The sequence below is a fragment of the Halichoeres trimaculatus genome, unplaced genomic scaffold (assembly GCF_033239565.1).
Source record: "Halichoeres trimaculatus isolate MK-OKI-2021-1 unplaced genomic scaffold, fHalTri1.1 fHalTri1_scaffold_8, whole genome shotgun sequence".
Classification (NCBI taxonomy): Eukaryota; Metazoa; Chordata; class Actinopteri; order Labriformes; family Labridae; genus Halichoeres; species Halichoeres trimaculatus.
The window spans coordinates 13,724,490-13,749,631 of NW_027437186.1; the positions used below are offsets into that span (position 1 = coordinate 13,724,490).

General features: G+C 37.6%; 1 protein-coding gene across 1 annotated transcript in view; it reads left to right on the forward strand.

Moving 5' to 3' along the window:
* hectd2 (HECT domain containing 2) overlaps window positions 1-13,499 on the forward strand; it is a 56,481-nt gene extending 42,982 nt beyond the window's left edge. Inside the window, exons 18-22 of the mRNA XM_074676463.1 lie at window positions 2,628-2,715; window positions 4,597-4,703; window positions 9,116-9,231; window positions 10,086-10,229; window positions 11,861-13,499. Of these exons, the coding sequence (XP_074532564.1) occupies window positions 2,628-2,715; window positions 4,597-4,703; window positions 9,116-9,231; window positions 10,086-10,229; window positions 11,861-11,981 (576 nt within the window). The 3' untranslated portion in view covers window positions 11,982-13,499. The remainder of the gene's footprint in view (window positions 1-2,627; window positions 2,716-4,596; window positions 4,704-9,115; window positions 9,232-10,085; window positions 10,230-11,860) is intronic.
* Window positions 13,500-25,142: the final 11,643 nt, after the last annotated feature.

A 25,142-nucleotide genomic window follows, 5' to 3' on the forward strand; every position in this document is an offset into this window, starting at 1 on the left:
GACTTAAGGGTCTGTTGTTACAGCTGATGCTGAAGGTGTTTAGTGCTTCAAGCGCTGCATTGTTGCTGCATCGTAAATGCTGTTGGTGGACATGGGCCATAAAAATCTGCCATGTCTCTGCAACAGAATGTTGTGGATCAAATTTGTGTGAAGTCAATTAAACAATAATATGTATCAACATGACAATGTCTCATTACTGAAAAATCCAATATTCTCATTACTATTGGCCTGTCATAGATTGGACTTTTTTTCAAAATAAAATTAAGAAGGAATCAAAGCAAGCAAAAGTATTGATATAATAATTGGCAGACTATTACCACTTGCTTTGTTCTTAGTTTAATAAGATAAAAAATGTACATCAGTGTGACAGAAATCAATATACTTTGGAAAACATTTTTTTTTTGCAAACAAATTGAGATACTCAATATTTGAAAATAACACGGTCTTTCATCACTGATTTGGGAGAGTTTTCAATCAACAACTCAGGTTAAGTCATGTGATTGGACATGATACTTCCTGCTGTGTGGCTCTGCAAACAGATTTCACAGCACAAAATGCCCCAAAAATGTGTAACTTCCTGGATAGTTGTCATAGAGACCGGAACAGGAATGCTGACGAACTGCTCAGTGTTTCCTACAAAATAATACTAATTTCCTGGAACTCAAGGATTGTGATTGTAAGTGTATTCTTGGATTTATCGAGTAACTTAGCAAAACATTTTAAATGATGCATTCAAAATGCCTTAAACTAAGCACAAATATGCAGACTGCATTAGAAGTCTTTGAGGCTGTGTTAAAACAGACGTTCAGGGCCCCCAGAAAACCTCTCAGAGTTACTCTCGCTGTGTTTATCATTTTATGACGTAAGCATGTTTCATGAAGCAGGCCTGTCAGACCGGGCTGACTGTGGTTACCAGGTATAAAGGAATGCTTTATGGTGCAGCCAGGGTTAAACGCAGCAGGGACATGGGTGTTGAGTCAGAGCTAGAGTGAAGGTGTTATTTTAACCCACAGTGTGAGCTCACAGTTGGAGCTATAGGCTGGTTACAGTCACACCACTTAGATACAGCCGAACCCACTGACCTGCTGCACTCTGACTCTCTGCTCTCTGTAGTTTCCATGTGTCACTCAGTCCGATCATCCTGACTTCTTATTTTTTCTCTGTGTTTATTTTTCTATTTCGATGTGTGCCTCTTTGACTGTATTTTTACCCCTTTATTTACTGCGCACATATAAGTGTTTACTGATGTTCTTCCCTCACTATAATTCACGATCACTGTTTCCCTATAGCTCCTAACCACCAGCTAAACTTATGTCCAACCATGAACCCAAAGTCTGTTTATGTCTCAGTTATTCCTTGTTGACTGGGAATCAGACCTTGGGAAGTATGAGTTAATTTTCCAATGTATAAAATTAAAGCTGCCTGTGACTGTATACTAGGACTTGAACACGTTCAAAAGTCCGGTACATTTTGTCTAGTTTGTTTAAAGTTACAACAACAATAAAGAAAACCTTTAAATTTTAACATGTTAAAAGACAAAATGACACTCATAAAATTTTAATGGGGTAAAAACAACTGGTGGTTTAGTTCCTTGTTTAAAGACACTATTCTCAGTTTGAGAAACCTGACAACCATTTTTTTTTATTCCACTTGTAGATTTTTTTCATTCTTTACAAGCAATTCAGGCATTATTTTTTGTCTACTATTTGAACTAAGACATTTTTCCTCAATTGTCAATTGTCATATTAGTTCAAATAAGAGAATTATTAAGAGAAGTAAGACAAAAACACTTGTTTTGATTTCATTTTTGCATTGCAGCTGTATCTGAACCAGGAACAAGTTCATTCCTAAGTCATCTGCTACAATGATTGTAAAAAGATTAAAAAATAAAAATAAGAAAATGTCAAAAAAGCATTGTTTATGTTTTCATACATTGTGATTAATAATCTTTAATGTTTAATGGGTGTGTACAAAGTATATAGTGTGAAATACAGAGTGAATGTGTAATGTACAGACTTTATAATCACACGTGCTTTAATGTAGCACATCACACTCAGATGAAGAGTCTCAATCTATTGCCAAGATGGTACAGCACTGAGGGAAACTGAGGACGAGACAGTCAGGGGAAAAAAAAGGTCTGGGTTTAGCTCTTGTGATTAAAAATACGCTTTCTTTTTTTCATTTTCAAGTCTGAACAGCTGATTGGGGATAAATCTTTCTCTTTGATGGTTCCCTACATAACCCCTGAAGTAAAGTATTTTAGGTCTACTGAAGTCGTGTGTTTGATGTGTTTGGACTTGACTTTAGAGCAAGCTCTCACCCTGTCTGTGAGGTAATATAATCTCTTAATTGAAGATTACACGTTTACTTGGTCATCAAAAGTATTCCAATTGTTTGGTTTCCTAAATCTGTGATGAAACCTGTCCAATTTGTAGCTCGGGGATAGAGTGTGTCATGTCTGGCATCAAAGTGTGAGCTTGGGGCAAAGAAGAGACACATTTAAAACTCATTTAGCCCTTTTACTCACAAAAAACCCAAACAAACAAAAAAAAGGAGTTATTACCTCTCAGGTTCGTGAAATGGTCAGCTCTGCTTTACTGACTTCAGAATTTGTTTTGGTGTTGCAGGTGTTTCAGGAAGAAATGGGCATAGCCAAGTCCTACAACCTGAAGCCTGGAGGAGATAAAATCCCTGTCACCAAGCAGAACAGGAAGGGTACGTCCATGCTCATGTTCATATTTCAGCAGTGAATGACCTCTGAGTCGTTCACTGCTGGTCGAGAAACGTGCCGACTGACACACAGACCAACTTTACACCTGCACAAACCTGCATTCAGTTGGTTTATCAAACTCAACTTGAGCAAAAAGATGATAAGATGCTCACACAATGATCATTGGTTAATACACAAATCCTTGATGTGGATTTCATGTTTGAAGAACTAACACACCTCATTACAAATGCCTTTTTGTGCTGTGTTATGTTTGGAAAACCATCTCACATTAAAGTGAGATGTATGGAGGACCAAAACTGCCAAAATTAAAAAGAAATAAAAGTGAAAATAATAACTAAAAAAATACATAAATTAATGAATAAAGGTAAAAAATAAATAAAGAAATACAAAAATAAATGTGGAAATAGAATTAAATATCAATAAATAAGAAAATAAAAGTGCTCTGCTCTTATATTTATTTATTTATATATATATATATATATATATATATATATATATATATATATATATATATATATATATATATATATATATATATATATATATATATATATCTCTTTTGTGGCAGACACTGCCAGCATGAAATACAGAAGGAAATGTTATTCAAATGAGGGGGCGGTCCTAAGTGTGTCTTGAGTTGAACTGTTTGCCTATTGGTGGATCCACAAGTGAGTGTGTTGTTTTTCTTTTCACTTTTATTCATTTATTATTTTGGCATTTTTGGTCCTCTGTAGAAATGTGCTTGGACAGTATTCTTAAATTTTCATGTTCTTGACATTAGACTAGTGTCATTATCTGTCTTGTAATCTGCTCAGTGGTGCTCTAAGCAGAATAAGTTGACCTGGACTTGCTATTACCTTTAAAATAAAAAAGAGCTAAGTAGAGAAACTAGAAGAATCTACAAGTTGTATATCTCTTTTCATATTTCATATTGATACATTTTAAGCTTATATGCACTGCTCTTTTAGTGTATTCACCTTATAACTACGTTGCAGTTTTCCTCTAACCTTATGCCGCACGAAACACTCAAATATTGTTATTATGTCACACTAGTCTTATTAGTCATGGTGCTGCAGGTTCACAAGTTAGTTAAATGTTAGGAATCACTGTTTTACATTTTACTGATTAATAGGAAGCTTAAAAGACATCACAGAATAAACTTCGACGTCATAATACCTATTCATAGCTTTCAGTTAACCTCGTATATGGGCACACAATGCTTGATTTCTTAGCTAATATTAGCACTAGCCAGGGCTCCATACCTTTCTTGATTTACTATTTATGGCCCAACGTAAATTGGGGCTTTCCCTATTTATTGTCTTCTCTCATTAATTAAGATATAAGCTTCAAGCTATTGACACTTTACTGAATTTCTTAGGTTTGCTGGCTGAAAACACAGAACTTTGCTTCTGCTGCTCAACTTCCAGGATGAGCATGTGGTCGAAAAAAAGGTGGCCACCAATTGAATATGGCCATTTGCAGTAAAAGAAGAACTAAAGCCTCAGCATAGAAGCTACAGTGAAAAAAAGATTTATAGAGTGTAGCAGATCCAAACATGCTTCAAAGTCAAAATGCTCCCACTCTGCAGGCTTTATTCTCTGACTACTCAAGGCTTCCTATTTCATCAGTGAAGCACCAAAAGTAAAACCTGGATCAGCTCAAAAGCTTCTTTGTTCCATTTAGACAGATGAAGTCAAGCTTTATATCTGTTATTATAACTCATTTTCCATCCAGTGGTCTCCAGTTGACTGTCTTTTTGCTCCTGTGTGCTCAGCATTATGAGCCAACGCTGGAGAGGAAAATGGAGAAGGGCTGTAATGGAATTAAAAGTAAACCTTACCGTTGTGCTCATTCCCTCTCCACAGAGTATGTCCAGCTCTACGTTGACTTCCTGCTGAATAAATCCATTTACAAACAGTTTGCTGCCTTCTACCACGGCTTCCACAGTGTGTGTGCCTCTGATGCTCTCATGGTGAGTTTGAATGGATGAAATAAATGAGTCTCTTAAGACTCACCTTTTGGTATCTTTATCCATACACCCAAACCCATATCTATGGTCATTCAGTCTAGCATATAAAGGATCAATCTTGTTGCTACTGGGTGGGTTTATGTAGAGGCCAGGTCTTTGAGGCATATTCGATGCCTCTCAAAAAAGTATGTTTGTTTTTTGTTTATGTGCCTTACTTGGTAGGTATCACAGGAACAAGACTACATACGGGCACCTTTTGATGATGTCATTCTGATCAGTTTGCAGCTTTAAATGTGTACAAATGCCAAGTAACAAACAGAATCCCGTGGAGTTTTTATTTTGTGTGTTGCTTTTGATTCAGCTTATCTCAGTTTGTTCCTGTTTTTGGGGTTTACATGATACATCAGCTCAAATAGTGTCATTGGGTTAAGTGTACACTTTTCAGACTGTGACCCCAAAACAGTGGTGCCAGCCACTGCCGTGGGAATACACTAAAGCCCCATTTCCACCTACTGGTCCGGTATGGATCAGTCCAGTTTGGTACGGGATGGATTAGATTGGTAAAGCCTGATCCTGTTTGCATTTCCACAGTCGACCATGCCCCAACTTGGTAGGCGACATGTAAGCCGGATGCTGATAGCCATGTCAGCTATATCGACCATGGGACACTGTTTTGTTATGACAATTTCCAAACAAAAGCAAAGTTATCGTCACAAAATTGACTGGAAATTTAAGCATAGCAGGGTTATGTGCTGTTTTGCCGCTGTCACACAGGAAGTGACAGTTATTTTGATCAATGAAAATTCTGCAGTGTTTCTAGCTCCACCTTCTGGGGTAGGTTGGTATGGCTTTCACCACAACATATAAGGTTGCCAAAATGTGGGATGGTATGTGTCTGTAATTTGGGTACCTGTCCTGGTTCTGCTCCAAGAAAAAGCCATGAAATGCATGCCGTGACAAACTGAACCACTTGGTGGACACAGCGCTTAAAACATACAACAAAAAATCTGGTCATAAATTTTGAACATATTTGATACCTACAGTTCCCAATTGGTGGGTTATCTCAAATTAGCATAGTGTCTCACATCCCAGAAAACAAGATGGCAAAATGAATTTTAGAGCTTTTAAAAACTTGTAAAGTTAGACTTTGCTGCTTTTTTCATATGGGTGAATCAGGATGTAGATCAGCCCAGTTGTCTTTTTTGTATGTTATAATTGAGTATCAGTTGAAATCAAGTTAAAGCCAAAAATCTTGATCTCTGGATTAGGGACATTTTTAACATGGCTTATACTGATTTCTCCTACTGTTGAAATAATACAATAATTTTATTGACTGTCTTGTAAACAGTTTTGCGTGATGTTCAGCATTCTGGACATGCTTTTATCTCTGGTAATAGAAGATAAACACACGTCACATATGTCATCTTAACTCCTTGGTATCAGAGCAGATATGCTGAATCTTTTAACTAAATGTCAAGATGTTTTGAGGGATAAAAACAAGATTTCTAATTAATCTGGCTTATAAGGCTAAAAGTACCCAGCGGAGGTGAATTGTGATGTAAACCCTGTTTGAATATCAGTTGTTTATTTCCTGACAGAAGGTGAGTATAGATTTCCAGGAACACCTAAAACATGCTGATATCATTCAAGATTGATATTAGATAGATTGAGGATGTGCAGCAGTAGCTGAGTAACAGCCTTTCTATACTTTGATCTGTACTTTGCTGTGTTGGAGTTTTAACATTTAAATCCCTCTTTCCCCTCGTCTCTCATGAGCTGAGACATTTGCCTGAAAATGGGGCTCAGGCAGGGCACTGTGTTTGCCTTCCTTCTACAACAAATGTTAGCTTTCAGTGATAAAAGGCTGCTGACTGAAATCTGATTGTGTTGTTGTTTGTTGAACTCTTGGGGCCTCAGAGACGGTCAAACGCCCCTGAGGAACCCGTATGAACACAGTGGAAAAGTCCAGAACATATACTCAACCTATAAAAATCTGTGCTCTTTTTCCTTTTTTTATTCCTAGATAATCTTATTTAAGAGACAAACTGAAGTCACCATAAAAGCTTTATAAAAAAAAAAAAAGCCTATTACATGCTAAAGTGCTTATTTACAAGTCTTATTAAATCTCTGTTGGTCAGCACTTCTCTTTCGCCAAGATACTCAGATCTAACCATCTGACAGGTGTAGCATACAAATCAACATTGTTACACAGGTGTGTCTTGAGGTGGTCGTGGTTAAAGGTCAGTTTGAAATGTAGTGTTTATCTGAGTATGATATGTTTGCTAAGCATGGGCGTATAAGTCTATAAATACTTCATGCTGAAGGAGTGTCTGTGTAAGATATTTCCCACTTGTTCATGTTTAACCAGTGATCTACAGAAACCCTTTTCTTTTTCATTGCAAATATCTTTTTTTTTAAGTACATGTGTTTTTTTGTTCATATCATAGCTTAATATTTGCATAGGTTTATGGATATTTATGCAAACTGACATTTCAGAAGGACACTGTGAATGGTTCAAAAGACCAGAGTGCCTGCAAACACTGCTAAAAGTTCATGGTTGACCTCTGACCTCTTGTCTCTGCAGCTCCAAGTTGAGTGCCGGGTCAGTCAAGTTCACAGTGACTCTTAAAGGAATGTGTATGTTTTTCTTAGAGTCCTTCCTCTGCCACTGAAGATTGACCACAGTGTGATATCTGTGTGAGAGTAGCAGATAATATGGACATCATATGGACAGTTTGACTTTTTCAGCGCAGTCTAAATCTGGGTCACAGATGAGGACAGGTTGGTTCATTGAATTAAGCCTTACAGGCAGATCTTTTTGGTTTTTAAAACATATTTATTGAAATCTGCAGAAGCTACAAGCACAAATTTAGCCAGTTGAGCAGTAGTTTTAAGCAACATGAATCAAATTTATCAGATGCATGTCATTGTCTTCAGAAACAACAGTTTCAAGTTGGTTTAGTTGAAGTGTAAAATGTTCATGCTTACAGCATAGGATATACACTTTAGAGATGTGCTGTTTAACTCTGCATATTTTGTCTCTTTGTGGTTTATCTACATGATCCCTCAGTCACGTCTACAATGTGTGACATACAGGATGTGCTCTGACAGTCTAGAGTGTGTGTGTAGTTTTGTGGTGTTGTTTTTTTTCTCATTAGGCGTGCATCATTAGGTTATGAAACATGGGCTGTTTTTTTGGTTTTGTTTTGTTTTATTTTTTTACTCTGGGTTCATTAAACTGTCAGAGGCTACCTTCAAGTCCAGTTATTTTATGCGTTTGTAAGTCTTGCATACAAGATATGTCAAACACCTCAGTCATTTACTTTTATTTTGTTCTATTGTGACCTACTTAAGGGACCTGCTGATCTATATTTCTACAGTTCAAATATGAAGCATTGTGGTTTTTTACTTTTGCATCAGAGAGGAAACAGAACTCTCTCACAGTTTGACACACTTTCTGTTGTCAGCTGCTCTGATGAGGTAGAACTTCCTGTGTCTCCACTCGATTTACTGGTTGTTTTGCTCTTGCAGGCTGTTGTTGCTCCATTTGAGTGGCGGATATGAGTGTTGCATCGGATGCCTGTTGTGTTGTAGTGGAAATTACTCGGAAAGGCTGACGTTGTTCGCACTGGGTTTTTTTTTTTTTCAGAAAATGGTTCCTGACTGTAGCTCCGTGGGTTTGGCCTGAGACTCACCCTGCCAGGGTTAGAAGCATGACCTGCAGGTTTTCAGTCAGAGCTAACTGAGGAACTGTAATTCTAAAGGGAAATCCAGATATAAAATTATTGAACTTATTGTAGATGGGTTTTAATTCGTTGAGATGTTCTGTTATTATAAACATCATAGCATGCTCATTTTGCTTTACCTCATAGTCCCTCAGTATTTCTGTTGTTTCCACTAAATATAAGTTGTTTTTAATAGACAACATTGTCTGTCAGTAGAAAGGACTGTGTGGTTCCAAACAGAAGGACCACTTTAGGTCAGGGGGCTTTCTTGGTGAAGCTACTTCCACCTGGAATACTCCTTCAGCTCAGCTTACGGTGCAAGACACTTACCTTTCTTTTAAAAGAAATTTAAAATTATGGTTTAGAGACGATCAAATGTGAGACCATCTGGTCTGACATTTTAATTGTATTTTATTTTATGTTTGTTGTGAATTTTTGCAATGTATTATTGTACTGCTCATGCCACCTGCCCCAGAGGCTACAGTTGAAAATTAGCCAAATTGGCTAAACCGGAGTATCTACAGAAATGTTTATTAATATGTACTGTGTCTGTATATTAAACCAATAAACTAAAATAAAATAAATTGAAAGATAATACTGTGTATGCCCTACCCTCCAAAATCTCACATGCAAAATGTTTTCTGTGCAGTTTTGTGTTTTTGTATTTACAATCTCTTCTTGTGTTTGCAGTTGCTGCGGCCTGAGGAGGTGGAGATGTTGGTGTGCGGGAGTCCTGAGCTGGACATGAGTGCTCTGCAGAAAGCTGCTCAGTATGAAGGATATAGCAAGACTGACACCACTATACGGTAAAAACACACCGATTTCTTCTTACTGCACTCACCCCACTGACAAAATATTGACCCTTTTTCCATTTGCCTTCATCAAGATAGACCTCGTAGTCAGGTCTTTTCCAAGTCAGATTGTTTCAACTATTCAAACAAATTAAACCATGTTTTGATTAGTCTCTTTTTACTGATAGAAAGTCTTATTCCAAACAGTCTGAAAATCAACAGCTCAGCTCTGTGTTGCTGCTTTCACCTGAAAAAAAAACAGTAGATCTGTGGCCGAGTTTGTTTCCTCTTGTCCCCACAAGTTCTTTTTCTATTTGTTTTTGTCATGTCAAAGTTCGTGATGGTTGACAAATGGTTTGCATTGTTTTTAAACTGCAAGCAGGCCAAGCATTAGTTTTGTAACAGGAAGGAACTCTTTCCCTCTCTGTCGTTCTCTCTCACACACAAACACACTCACACACATACACACAGATGTCCTTCAGCCCTTTTGTTTCCCACAGAAAAACCAGCCAACACTCGTCAGGCACAGATAATGTAGCTCAGCACAGTGCTGACAGTTAACAACAGACAGCTGCAGACCAGTTACACAACTTTAAAACTGTCTGTGTCAAACAATTACTTCCTTGTCTCTCATTAAATAATTAAAATTGTAAAATCAGTGCAAACATCAAGATAACTGAACTTTTTTTTCATTATCTTAAAGTTTGCAAAACGTTTTTCACCAATCTAGGACATGTATCTGTTTAAATGTTGGTTTATTTTGAAAGAGTCAAATTCAAAGATGTAAAAAAATTAATCTTCAACCACCAGCTATAGCTGATTCTCCTAACTTCTTCTAAATGCTAATGTTATTTGTTGTATTACACCAGATGTTTCTGGGATGTGGTGTTGGCCTTCCCCCTCGAGCTGCAGAAGAAGCTCCTCCACTTCGCCACAGGAAGTGACCGCGTTCCTGTCGGAGGAATGGCCGACCTCAACTTCAAAATCTCCAAAATTGATGTTTCAACTGACTGGTGGGTTAAAAATGTGTTTAAACACATTCAGACACAACTCAGCTGAACAAACTCATGTCCACATTAACCCCTTACGGCCTGAATTGATTAACAATTAAAAATAGATTGTTTTCATGTGTTTTTGCATTCTTACAGATGTTAAATTGAGTGGAGATTGTAAATTTGAGTATAGTACACGCAACAGTTATAACTAAGTCATATTATATAAATACACGTGAGCAGTTCATCCCCTGACCAATATGTTGTGATGTTGTGGATCTGATATGATCTTTGGTTTGTGTAGAATATAAATCAATTGCTAATAATGAAATACAAAGGTCATTTCAGCTGCATCAAGATCTGACAGAGTATGTCTCAAATTTGTGACGACAGACATTAAGGAGTTAAAAACCTGTTGTCAGTGATCTGTGATTTGAAATAATTACATACTTATTAAACAAATTAAATAAGACGGATGTGATGTAACCTCTGGTACCTTTATTTACTGTCTGAAGGATGTGAAATTACAGCAGAGTCCACAGATCCAGTCAAGTACCTCCTTATTTGGATTGTATTTCCTGTGTGTTTGAACGAGCTAAAAGACTGTATGTGAAGTATATCTGGCCTTTTCTGTGCTGAAGTGACTCTGATCACAAAGTAGAGTGATCTGAAATTCCAAAGATTCAACACATTGCTTCCACAGCAAAGACTTCAGTCTGGTTTAGTGAGGGGACAAACTGTTCTTACTCTGACACACACTTTTTATATTACAGTGGAGGTGAACTCACCAAGTTTTTCCACAGTCAAATGTGAAGCTGGATCCATGGCCAAGCATGTTTGTTTTTTTGTTTTTTTTTTGACAAACTGGAAAGAAGCTTAAGCTCTGGTACTGACACACTGGATCGGGAATTCCTGTGAGATTCTTAAATTTAAAGTAAACGAGGCCAAAACTAATGTAATGTTACACACTTCACAATGTTTATCACATGCTTTGTTAACAAACATACCTCCTGTTACCTTTGCAACTTTGTTGCCACATACATCCTCTGTCATGTGTTTTCTATTGTATTTCCTCTTACGTGTGAGTGACTTTTTTTTTTAATCCGAACTAAAATTGACAAATTATCATTTAACTGTATCAATAATATAAGAAAAAGAGGGAAGAAAAAGTGGATTAGGGCCTGTGTCCACTGACAGCACTTTTTGCTCTTGCAGCACCCCTGACTGTTCAGTTTGTTTGCCTCTTTTTGGTGAAATTTTAAAAAAGTGTGGTATGAACAAGAAAATGTGTCCTAGTGTTGGCAGGAAGTCTACTCATGAAAATAAGTGCCTGATTATTTCATTTCTTCTGCTATTGTGGACAAGTTGATCCATCACTTTTTGTTTATGACTGGTTGTTAAGGGAAAAGTGACAGGGACAAGTAAAGTGGCGCTCCAAAAGTTGAATAAATTTCAAGCATTTTGCACAGAGAGTGCTGCAACAGATTACAATGAGCTGTCTTGATGTTGTCAATGCAATAAACGTGACAATCAAAAGGAGCAGCACAAGTGGACCCAGTATGAGGTCGTACAAGTTTGGGCTCAGGTAACGTTATGTTTGAGAGCTTAATATTAAAAGGCTTTTCTCTGTCTCTTCTCCTCTGTCCCTGTAGGTTGCCGATCTCTCACACCTGTTTCAATCAGATCTGTCTGCCTCCCTACCGAACCAGGAAGGAACTCAAACACAAACTCACCATCGCAATCTCAAACGCTGAGGGCTTCGGCCTTGAGTGACGGGACGACATACACACACACTCCCATATGTAAACACAAGCAATTAGCACACCAAGTGTAAGCGACGCTAGCTGTGTGTTTGCCAGTTACTAAAAAAGCACCTTATAAATCTTTGTGGTCATAGATCAGACTTCTAAGAGATCAGCTTTCTCAGCAAGCGCTTTTCAAGGTCAGATAATGTTTTTGAGTGTAAACACAAGTTTGTGTCGGACATGACTCAGTTCGAACTTTTTCTTTTTAAAACACTTAAGCTATTTTTTGATTTTGTCATTGTGTTGCGAAAAAGTAAATCTGCCTTACATTTCAATGGGTCACAGGTTTGCTCGGGTATTTTTTAATGTCAGTACAAGTATTTAGAAACAGGAAAACAAATATTTGACACCAGGTTAAATAACAGTAATTTGTGAGTAGGCCTTAGCCACTCAATTTAAATTCTCTGTCCTATTTCCCAATCTGCTAAAATTTTCAGAATGTAAACAGCTTGACTTAATAAGCAGCTTTTATTTTTTTGTTCGAATATAGCTCCAAATTTTATTTAACTTAAAAAAGACAATGTTCAACAGTTGAGTTTGTAAAGAGAAGAGAGAAATAACTAAAACAACTTCATGATGCAACAACAGAATAACATGAAAGCAGGGATCAGTGTCACCGAGATTACAGAGAACACACTTTTTTTTTGAGTTGTATAATTTCAATTCTCTAATTTTATGTTCGACTTCAATGCCTTTGTGACTCTTGGATATATTTTCATGTTTGCATAGAAAATGTGTTGTATTGTTTTGCTTTGTTTGCAGCACACTGTTGGAACGTTAAGCTTTGCTGGGAGAAGATTGCCTTTGTGTATCAGGAGATAGATTGTCTTTGGATGTGTTTGATGTTTTTTTGACATTGTTGCCTCTTTTATAAATGAAAGGCTGCAGCACAAATGCTTTTATGTTGTGATACTGTTATTGAAACAGAGCTGTTCATTAACAGTTCAGTGTATATTTTATTTTTTTTATGTTCTTGTAAAGTAACATGGCTGCTTTTGCTCTATGGGATGACCATCAACTTGCAGTCAGCTGCTTGCATATGTTGACATTTAGTTAAGGGACAGATGTTCAGACTGGTGATACGAGTATGGATCAACTCAGACTTTTTTAAATGAGATCTGAAAGCATTTTATTTTGACACATGGTCTGTCATCCATTGCTAATACATTTTGCATCTATGTTGGAAATACAAGCCCACCATATGTCAGAAGATGTCACTTTTTTTTTCTTAACTTAGCTGCAAAGGACTCTTATTCAGCGCGCACAGCTGCCAGTGGCGCATTGAAATTTTATGGTAGCAATACTGACTCATAACTTTGCCTGCATCATAATTTTCATCATAACAAGTGCAACTTTCAACCTTCAAACCTTTGTTATAGACAAAGAATGACTTCTGTTGCTTTTTTTTTCCATGTGTGTAAGTGGTGCTTTGTCTCTCAATTTTGAGTTTCATCTCTCATCAAGATGTTTGCCTACTTTCAGGATTCAGTAAATACAGATCTTCATGGATGAAAATAAACTCCTGTCTCTTGTTCTTTTTTCTAAGGAGGGCTTTTACCCAGTATGTTTTTATGAACTCACTAAACCAGAGGTCTGTATTATAAAGCAGGCTTATCTGGTTTCACTGACCCCGGCAGAGTAGAAGGAACTCAGTGGTCTCACAAAGTTGGTTGTTATCACTAAGGTAAGTCAACCCAGAGCCAATGTAATTGTGTTCACGTGAACGTGCTTGGCCAATCACAAATTTTAGCAAGTTTGTCATCACAATATCATCACATTTTTAATACAGGGTAATTTTTTTAGACTTACTCCATCAGCTGTAAAACCCTGAAACTGCCTCAATAACAACAAACCCTGCTCTCTGGAGTTACATACAGGTTGCTCGTGAAGAGACTGAAGGTCTGATACGAAGGCAAAGTAGTTCAATGACAGATTTGGCTCAAGTTCCTGAGAAAGGAGACCAAACTCCCACAACTTGCCATAGGAGGAGCAGATGGCATTATTTCTATATATAAACAAAAAACAATAAATGCTATGTATATGGCTGATTTAGTGAAAACAGATCAGCTTTTTGAGCACCTGTGTCACTTCCTGATCAACATCCAATCAAAATCTAAAAAGGGCTGGACTTTTGATATCAACTTAAAGATGCTATAAGGAGGATCTGTTTCAATTGCACTCCCTCACCACCTTGTGGCCTGGAGTCTTCACACACTTTCAGTGCGGCGTGTGTTTGTTCTGGAATGAAATGGAGATTGGATCGAAGCAAATTTTCTTTGTTCACGACAACTTTTTACTGGATGCAACATGCTAAGGTATGATACTTATCAGTACAGTTACATATCTATAAGGTTTTTAACATGACATCAAGCAAATGTTGTAGCAGCCGGCTATATGTTAGCGACATCCTCAGCCCGGTGCTCTGACATAGCTGTAGGCTAACGTGACAACAAGTGAACACTGTCAGTTTGTAAGTAGGTTAGTAGCTGTCTATATTTAGCGCTGCTAGCAGCCCGGTGCTCTAAGATATGTTTGTAATGTGTGACGTTATTAAATCCTGGTTAGCTATGTCCTGCCAGTCATCTACCAAGCAGAGCTAACGTAACCTCACTCTTCATCTATTGATAGACTCTCAAGTTTGAACAATCCACTGCAGAATAACTGATGACTGTGGGTTGGAATGAGCATTATGACAAACAGCTTAGCCCCTGTGTTATAGAGTGATACAGCCCGAGCTAAAGGCTAATTAGCCTTCAGCTCGGGCTGTATCTCTCTTCCATTGAGCTTTCTTCTGCTCTTCTGTCCTTTTTCTGTCTGACAGTTAGGCTCCCATGTCTCTCCTCACTACATTTGCTATGATCCCGGCTGTTATTAGTCGAGCAGCTACAGGGCTACAACGGTCACATGACCTAAGCTGTGCCTCTGATTGGAAAATTAACTGATCCTAATAACTTATAAACCACTATAGGAAAAAAAATCACTCACCGTACAGTGTGTGCCAATAGTGAAATCAGCATTTTAGACCCAAGCTGTTTTTGAACCAGGCTGTAAATATGTTTTCCAATGCCATAAAAGTCAGTTTTTATGGCTAGATGTGTACATGACTTCCGGTCTTTCTGCAGCCAGCCTCAAGCGGATTCTCGACGAACAGCAACTTTTAGCACTTCCCCACAGGCTTCATTTTTACTGACCGGATGTTGCCCCTTGGTCCCCACCTGTCTGTCAACTCAGCCATGTCCCTTGACAATTTAAAGAATTTCACCCTTGTATAGTGTGTCCAGATGTGTTTTGAACCAGGCTGCGAACATATTTATTTTTGCTGTAAAAATAATCTTTTTTGGCTAAGGGAATGTGACTTTCTGTGTTTCTACAGGCAGCTTCAAGTGGGATCCCTGAACACTGTACAGCCTTCATATTTGCAGACTGGAGGTATGGACACATGGCTTTGACATGATTTATATTGATAATACAGTTTCTTCTTAAAATGCCATTGAATGAAAGCGAGTATGAAGCATGCAGAGCATTGTATAACAGATGTAATGGTAAGGAAAAGCGGAAGTGCGACAAGCCCTCTGCTGTTGAGGTCAGCACAAAAAGCCTCAGTGGACACTGCCCTTGATTTGTCATGTAATGGAATAGAGAAGAATGTGCGAGACTACAACGAACTGAATAATTCAGAATCTGCTCCATCCAAGTGTTTCGCTGGTTTATAGTTTGCAGGACTTGTTCAGTTTCACTAGTTAAATTTAAAGAATCACAAATGGACATACTGAGAAAGAAAAGATTCAGTTAAATTAACTTTTTAAATCAGTGTCACTTTCCCCAGTGGGTCAGTCAATTGTGTAATCAGACAGCCTGGATTTATAGTATCCAAAACACTCTGCTGTGGCTTTCATTGCTTCAGCCAGAGTTGAGCTGAGCTTGACTGGTCTCCAACACTTCACAATGTCTTATGTAAGGTTGCCATGGCGAGACGTCTTAAGCCCCAAAGACGAACTGGCACCAAACCAAGAGGTTACCAAGCAACGCTAAAGCAGCTTGTGCTGCTGGGCCGTCCAAACCCACATTAGTCTTATCTGGGTCACTCATTCACTGGGTCTCACTGGGCGTCTATAGGGTCTGAAGAAGCTCCTTATTCCACAATGAATCTTTTCTGTCATCTACCAGCCAGTCCAGAGCAGTGGCAGGGGGCAGAGGCAGATAACTACGCCAAGTTCATCAAGCTGCTGACTCAAAAAATGTCTGCGTAGGAAGAGGGGAATGTGAGAGGAGGAAGAAGTGGTTGGATGGTAAGACGACAGCAGATGTTTATGAGGAGGCTCATTTAATCATCTCTCTTAAATGTAGCTGGGGCGAAACCATGTCAGGGTGAACAGAAAAGCGTAAAAACCCTCTCTTGAATCAGTTTTAAAGAGCTCAAAATGTTTCAGAGGATGAGTTCAAACACTTTCATTGATCATGTTGGAATCAGTGTATTTGTTAGGAAGAGGAACAAAAGTAAAGAAAGGTCATTTCCTTGTTTTAGGGTACATGATGAATGAGACGTGAACCTTTAGGGTCTTATCTCTCTGTCTGTCAAATGTTTGGTACACTTTGTATGTTGGATTTATACATACATTTCCAAGTGAATGACTGTTTAAGACCTATTCCAGGTATCTTGTGTGAAAAGCTCCTGCATTGTTCAAGTCTTATATACCATTCTATATGTACTGCAGCACTATCATGAGCTCACAGTAAAGGTGGACAAAGGTTTATCTGTCTTGAGATAATTACTTGTTGACTAAGTACTTCTTGTAGGTGTACTGTACTTCATGTTCATGTAAATTCTCACATTCGCACTGAGCTCTTAACAGCTACAGTCCTCTTCTCACAGTGAGCAACCAGAGAGAGGATATATGCAAGTCACAGTAGAGGTACAGGGTCCAAAAAAAAAGTGCAATCCTGGAGCTCACTATCAATCATTTTGCCAAAAGACCTCTGCTGGAAAAGGAAGTCTTGGCTAGAGGTCCTTTGGGTTCAGCTACCAGTGTTAAAACAGATGAACTTTTAAATGAAAGAGTTGAAGTGATTTTTTTCATTTAACAGATACAGTATTTGATGCCTTTAAGAAAACGCGGATATACTTTTTAGTTCAGTGCTGATGGCCAACATATTTGATTCACAGATTTATAAACGTCATTTATCAACTGTGTGCAAACCTTAAGTGAAATCTGACAAGCAGAAAACTTCTGCTGCTTGCACGTTTGAGCGAGCAACAAAGAATTCTACTGAGTGTGCTAGACTGTGACTGTGCATGAACAAAGATCTGCTTTTTTCCCCCTCTTGCTCAGTTGAAGGCTCTGTGGGAAAAAAAATAAGTGATCTTGAAATGGTTCCTTTACCTTTAAAACATTTGACTCTTCATGATCCACAGTTTAACCTCTTGAGATCCAGTGTCCACATATGTGGACATTACATTTCTGCCCCCCAGACCCGTGATACTTCACTTTTTAAAACTTTGACCTATTAGCCACATTTAGGGACACTGCCCATGTCATTTTTTGGTGAAATCTTATACTTGGTAGGTTGTACTTATCCCAAATAGCACAGATTTTTTTTTTAAATGCACTACAGACAAAAGCTCAGGTCTCAGGATGTTAATATTAGATTATTAGCGTCTACATTGTTTATTTCTAAATGTTATTTTTCAGTACTTGTGGATGGGTTGGATTTTCCCAGTGGAAAACAAATCCATTGAGGCATGTAGACCAAAATTCCCTTTTATGAAACTATACTGGCTGGAAAAGCTAAGCAGTGAGAAGAAAAATTACCAAGTGAGAAGCAAGATCTGGTCTTCCCTCAAAGAAAATAATTTCTTGGATTTAGTTTGTGGAGATAGAAAAAGAAAAGATAAAAGAAGAACTTCAAATTAGGAGACTATCAATAAAATGAAGAGTGAGGTTATGTTTGCTCTGCTTGGTGAGGTTGGAATTAGCAAATGTACACTTGTAGGACATACACTTTACATTTGCAAAAACTTGTCTTTGTAAAAAACAAATGTGTTGAAAAGGAGATCCACTCTCCTCTCATTTGCTCCAAAACAAAGGATCATGTTGGTAAAAGTCACACCTTTATGACAGTGGGTGATAGTGCTCATGGGAAATGACGTTTTTAGCCTGAAAAAACAAATGGGTCGACACAACGCCTTTAAAGCAATATTGCGTCAGGTTCAGGTCCATCCTGACATTCAGTTTACCTTCCGTCTCTGCTTTCAAAACTGTCAGCGCTCGGACCTCTTCACATGACCTCCTTATATCTGTCTGTTTCTAATAAAATGATTCATAAAAAAAACAAGTAAATCAAAACCAACTGTTTGGTATAGTCACATATGGGGCTGTCATAAACTGCTGGAAGGGGACATGCACATGAAACCTGAGACACCAAAAAACATAAAAGTTATTTCAGTGACTTAAACATCAGTTACTGTGCACACAAGGTAAGTTACAGATTTTAGCTGTGTCTGTGATACAAGTATGCAAATTATGGTTTTCATGTGTTAGTAGGGAGTAAAGAATCTCTTTACCAATACAAGGGTGGGACCTTTCATGGTGCCAAAGAGAACTGGCTCCAGGTGACACCACAAGGTCTATGTGATGGTGCCACACCTACCAGTCACACAAAATAGCAAGACAAGAACAAACAAAGCATGGCTGGACAGGCCAAACCAAGATAGCATCTATTTTATACACCTGTGCAGAGATGTGGGGCCTGTATGAACACTGTTTTGCCTTCATATGAAACAAAGGATGACATTTGACTCAGGCAGTTACAGCATGTTTAGATCAAAACAGTAAGATTTTGGAAAACATTAGCAGATATCAAGCTTTGGACTTTTGTATGTAAGAGTGGAAAAAATAGTGTAGTGGTTGCTCTTTTCTTCCTAAAACATCACTGCAAATATCTCTTTTTAGACTTGAGTCTGGCTCGTTGTATAAGCCAGCAGCTAGACTAGATCCCGCAGATTAAAGATGTTATTAAGATTTAGGATGGTGTTTAGTAACAGGGGCTTTATTCCCTCAGCTGCTGTGGACACAATCAAAGGCCTTCTAATGCTTTCATGTTGCTGCTTTGATCTTAACAGGCCACCATACTTGAAGATAAAGGGTAAATTGCCAGGAGTAAGTACAGAAGGGGACTGATCACACAAACACACTTCTAACTTGATTATGTGTCTTTCACCACTAAATTACCAACAGTCATTTTAACTTTTTTTTCACTCCTTCTCTTCCAATCTCTCTCTCTCTCAAAGTGGGAGGGAAATGTCCCAGTTTAATGCCAGGAATGAAGAATCTTATCGTTTATTAAACAAACAGAAATATGTAGGCCATGGCCGGCACCGCTCTGTCACTAAGTAACCCGACAACAGGCCACTATTATCTGTTTATTCATAGGAGGGAAGACAGGCTGCCTCAGCCAATTTCATCCCTATTAATTTCCAAAAATAATAATTGCACTGTCGTCCCAACTGCTTGGTGGGCGACCTTAACCTGGCCTCTTTTTACTGGTCTGCTTTGGAGGTCTTTAAAATTTCATATTCACTCATATACAGTTCATCCCACTATTGATCTGTTACTGTTATATTTACACTCAACCCTAGGGACATCGGGGGAGGAGGGGATGGTCCTGTACTTATTATTGGCTTGTTTTTGAAACTTTAGCCATTTCATGTCCATGAACTTTCTAACTGGCACAAAGTCTCTGTTTATGTTTATGGATTTTGAAAGATTTGACATCTTTTTTTTTGGTCAAGTTCGAACTTTCTATTCACTTGTGTTTGCCTTATGAAACTTGACGTATGAAAAATCTATAATCTGTTTTAAAATTATGTAACAAGTTAACAACACAACAAGATACAGAGCTGAGATATAATGTAATGTCATTTAGTCAGACTTGATTTAAAAGGATCTATGTTAACTCAAAAAGCAACTATGCATGTGTGTAGTATCACTGTCAGTAACATACACCATCTTTGTAAACACTGATAAACTTTGATGCTTTTACTTGTATGGGAGGAATGTATATGTTTAAACAGCCCACGTATGTGTTGTTGAATGTCACATAGTACATACATCTGCAACTATAAGATTTAATGAAATGAATAAATTGATAATAAAAAAAACAGCTCTTAGGCACTTCTAAGCTTTACAAAATCAAACATGTTCATCTTTCATCCATCTCTCTCTTTTGTATACCAGACCAACCAACTTTTTGTAGCCGTTTGTTTTTTATATTGTTTTTTTGTTTGTTTGTTTGGTTTAATGTGTGTATGTGTATGTTTTTTATTAATTAATCATCCTCACATAAATGATGCATTAGCTCTAAATCCATTGTGTTTTTTACTTGTTATATAATTCTGTAACAGATTATAGATTTTATTATGTCATATTTCAAAAGGCAAACATAAGTGATTAGAGAGTTCAAACTTGGAAAAAAAAATCTTTCAAAATCCATAAACACAAAGGAGACTTTGTGCCTCTCAGAGAGTTCACGGACACAAAATGGCTAAATTTCAGGTTATCGTTTTTCACTTCTTAATCCCAAAAGGTTTATCACCATTATCAGCTTATTTGTATCAAGACTTCGACCCTGAGGCAGTGATTTAAACAGTAACTCAAATTCAACATTTTTTTTTACCCTCAGAAAACAAACCCTTTAATATACTTTCTCTAGTCCAGCATCGTTTGCCTTAATCATCATCCCAAACTTCAAAAACGTTCTGCTCAAATAATTTTCCTACATCCAGGAGGGCTGGCAATGTTGTTTAGCATAATTCAGATAATCTTTGTTTCTGTGGATAGGTGAGCAGTTGACTTGAAAGCCTGTTTCCTGTCATGATGACACTAGAAGATCCGAGGCGAATTAATAATGGTGCATTGCTTTCCTTCAGTCAGGTATGGACAGAAGATGAAACCTGTCTACCACCAGACACTGTTTAACAAGGTATTACTGCTGCATCTGAGTACTAGATCTTTTCCAAGTCAACTGATTGTTTTAACAACAACAGGGTAGGTCACCATGAAAAAAAAAGATCAAAAACCTCCTTTTCTTTAAATAATTACAACTTCTTTTAGTCTTGGATTGTTTTGTTGCGTGAGATGCAGTGGAAAATTACTGAAACTAGGCTCAACGACCAGCAAGCTGCCATGCACGTAAGACCCAGTGTTTGTATGTGTTTTAAAGTTCATGGATTGTTAACTTTGGTTCTTCTCCAGCTCTGCTGACATAATTCACACGTTCCAAACTCTGTTTGATAACAACTTCTTTATTTATTTATTTCTACCTCGGCACGTTAGGTTTATTGAATTCAAGCAGCTTCATTCATCTCATCATTGTTACTAGTTAAGTGTTCACGGTTGAGCAGAGTATAGTGGAGCATATGTGCTTCAAAGGATATCGTTCTCCTGAATCCAGTGCTTATGGTTTATAATACGATCGATCTTAAAGAAGTTACACAACGGACTTAGCAGACAAGGTCGACCTTGATGATGGCCCTGGTCGCTGGAGTGATATCTCTTAATATACATATTGAGACAGAGCGGCCTTGAGCTAATCCAGCTATCTTTTATTTAGTTATTCATCTCTTGTCTGAATGGCTCTTAATGTGTAATCTTTGGTTACCCTGACCACAAAACATGTGCAGCTCCAAATTAGGAGCACCAGCTTCTCTGACACCTGTTAAATGTCTGTTGCTCTCCTGTGTTTGCATTACGCCCTGATAAATAAGTCCCTTCATGATTAAGCAGCTAGTTCATCTGACAGCTGTCAGGACTTTATCTTAAACGTTGGGGATATTTCATCATTTCTTTTTGGAAGCTGAATAGAGTTTTGACAGTAGATATAGTTCTCATTGTGAAGGCCCTTAAGTTTTAATCACACAGTTTGGCAGATACCGTTTTTTTTTTTCTTTCTTTCTTTCTTTTTTTTTTATTTATTTATTTATTTTTTTAAATCTCAGAGCCTTGCCAAGACTTGCTGGCTTGTACTGATTACAGGAAGAAAAACAAGAAGCTCCTCCACACGTGATACTTGTACACAACACAATGTCCCACAGCTCACAGCAGCATAATGAACACAGCGATTGCAGAAACATCTCAACCTGTAGCCTAAAGTATTAAAGTTGTGCAGAAGTGGTAAAACCTGCAGTCCATGGAGCGTCTACCTGAGGCTGGCTGCAGAAGCACCGTGTCTTATACAGTGTGAACGAAACACTTATCTCAGGCAGAAGCTCATATGTGTAAAAGGCATAAAAATGTACATAAAAGTTTCTATTTCACTGATCTGTTCAATGAGTTAAGTTGAATGATCTGACACATACCCAGATCGAATTTATGCATCACAATGTTACAAATTCATTGGAGATGACCTACTCTAGAGATGAAACAATTTCTATCAGATAGCACCTTTTAGTATGATTCATTTACTTTTTATTTCATGTTTTGCGAATGTATTTAATCATTTTTCCAGCAGAAGAGACACAGTTTCCTTGTACACCCCTTGACGCACAAAAAATCTCCACCCTTCAGACTTCACAGAATAAAGGCGCTACTATTTTGAACATTATATTTCTCACTGCAATGAATCATAGACATGACACACTGTGGCTTAGGAATGGGTGAAGCCACAGCCTGAGCCAAAATTCAAGGCCACTTTTAATCCTTTGAGCCTGGCTCTGATAAGTTTTCTTTTTCTGCACTTCAAACTGAAGAGCTGAAACACAAAACTGAGCACAAATCAAATGTCTCCAAAACATCTTTAAATGATCAAGTCTGAACTCGCTGTGATTAAATCACCTTTAATGAGGTCACAGCGCAACATTTGAATTTCCCATAATTATGATGACTAAGATTAATGTTTACGTTTACCACCAAACAACATTCAGGAATGTCTGGTGCAGGATTCATCACTTCCTTTGAGGGTCACCTGAACCAGGCGTGAGACCAGGTGTTGATCTAACCAAAATAACTGATGTCAAACCTTCTGATTATCAGAAGAGTGGAAAAAACGTTTTTTTATATCATTATTTCAAGACGCTAAAGATAAAAATTTCCCTAAAACAAGTGGTTAAAAAGCAACTCAATATTACACTCTATTTCTCATTCCCTTTTTTGAATGGTATCACTTAATGTTGACACTTGGGGGCTTTTGTTTCTCTGTTCATATATAGATTAATGACTGAATGAAGCCACATTGTAAGCATCATTGAGCAATGAGGATTTTGTTTTTAATGTTCAGGGTAGATTTTTTTTTTTTTATGGTAAGAAAAAGATTTTTTTTGTTTTGAATATGTTTTTTGAATCTTTCTTATTTGATGTATGTTTTGCTGTCATTGGCAGCCCCCGTAGTGATGTGACAGACTCAGGAAATGATGTGTATTTTAATGAAGTTTTGTGCTATATATCAATAAATGAGTGCGCTGGGTTTCAGGGTTATGTTACTGTACGTACAGAGGCCGTATGCTGACTCAACGAGTAAAACATTCTTGTCCTCCCTCAAGAGTGGTTATAAACAATAAGCAAGTTAAGAAAAGCTTCAGAAACAAAAACAAGACTTCAGATAGCCACTACACACATATCGTGGCCTAAGGTAACTTTACATAACCTAACATAATGACATAGTGTAGCATAACGTGACGTGACGTACTGAAAACTTGATATGACACAATGAAACAAAATATAACATAACCGATGGGACCTGACATAATACAAAGTAATTCAGCATAATGTGACAAAATGTGTGGCACCTAATGTTATGTAATGTTTGTGACGCAACGCAATGCCACTTATGTATGTGATGTAGCATAATGTAACGTAATGTAAGATAATGTAACGTAATGTATGTGATGCATTGTAATGCCAAGAAATGCAATGTAATGCAACATAATCAAACCCAATGTATTGAAGTGTAACATAAAGTGAGGTAGTGGGATGTAGGTGATCCAACATAAGTTAACAGCACAGCATAATGCACATAACTCAACACTACGGCACACATTATGACAAAATACAACATAGCATACCACAAAGTATGTGTTGAGGTGATTTCTTACAAATTCTTTTCAATATTAGACTGAACTCTGATTTTCACAAAAAAAAAAAAAAAACTGAGTAATGCTAAAGGTATATTAGCATGATTTTTTTGGAAAATTGGAAGCCTGCATTTTGTATCTTGTATGAGTTAAAACTTAAGCATTCAAACTGAGTCCTCCCACATTTACAGTTTAGGTGTGGCAAAGTTACCGTCATTGCTTTTGTAATCACTTTCCCACAATGTTAATGGGTGCAACGGGCAATGTTGTCATACCACACGTTGAAAGTCTCCAAAGAATTTTTAGGACATCACAAATCAAGTTCTTTCTTGAGGTTTGCCCAGTCTCATATAACACCACTCCACCTCAGGCTCCTTTAACTTCCCCTATCAGTATGGAGGTCATAGTAACTATGATTATTGTTGCCGCTTTGTTGCGTTTTGACAAACCAAATTAAGCACTTTTCCCACCAAGCTGTAAAGACTGCGCTCCACTTTTCCTCCCATCTGTAACCCTGCAGTAAATTTTCCTCCCATGGTGTAAACTCTCCTGCAGACCGTTGTCCTCAGTTGACCCTCAAGGCTGCTTCTCCCTTGTTGAGACAGGTGTGTCTGCAAGAATATTTGCAAAAACAGAACAGACTACACTGCAATTGCAGAGCATCAGACTTAGATTGGTTATGCAGGGACACAATTGTACGGGCACGTGTATGTAAAATGTAAATTTAAAAAACAAGAGATTTACATTTACATTTATTACAAATTATGGAGAACATAGTTGAATGATAGTTGAAAAAAAAAATAATGACCTGATTTTTGCAATGCAAGATAACAGCATGATTTTAAAACTGTACCATGAACTGTGAATGGTAAATGGATCAGTACTTATATGGCACTTTTCTAATCTTTCCACCCACTCAAAGCACTTTACACAGCTGTCTTATTCACCCATCCACACCAAGGTTATAATAGTTTTGGATTTTTCATTATAGTTAAGTTTTAGTTAGTTTTGACATTTTATTTTCCATTACAGTTTAGTTTTGATTAGTTTTAGAGCGGGCATTCT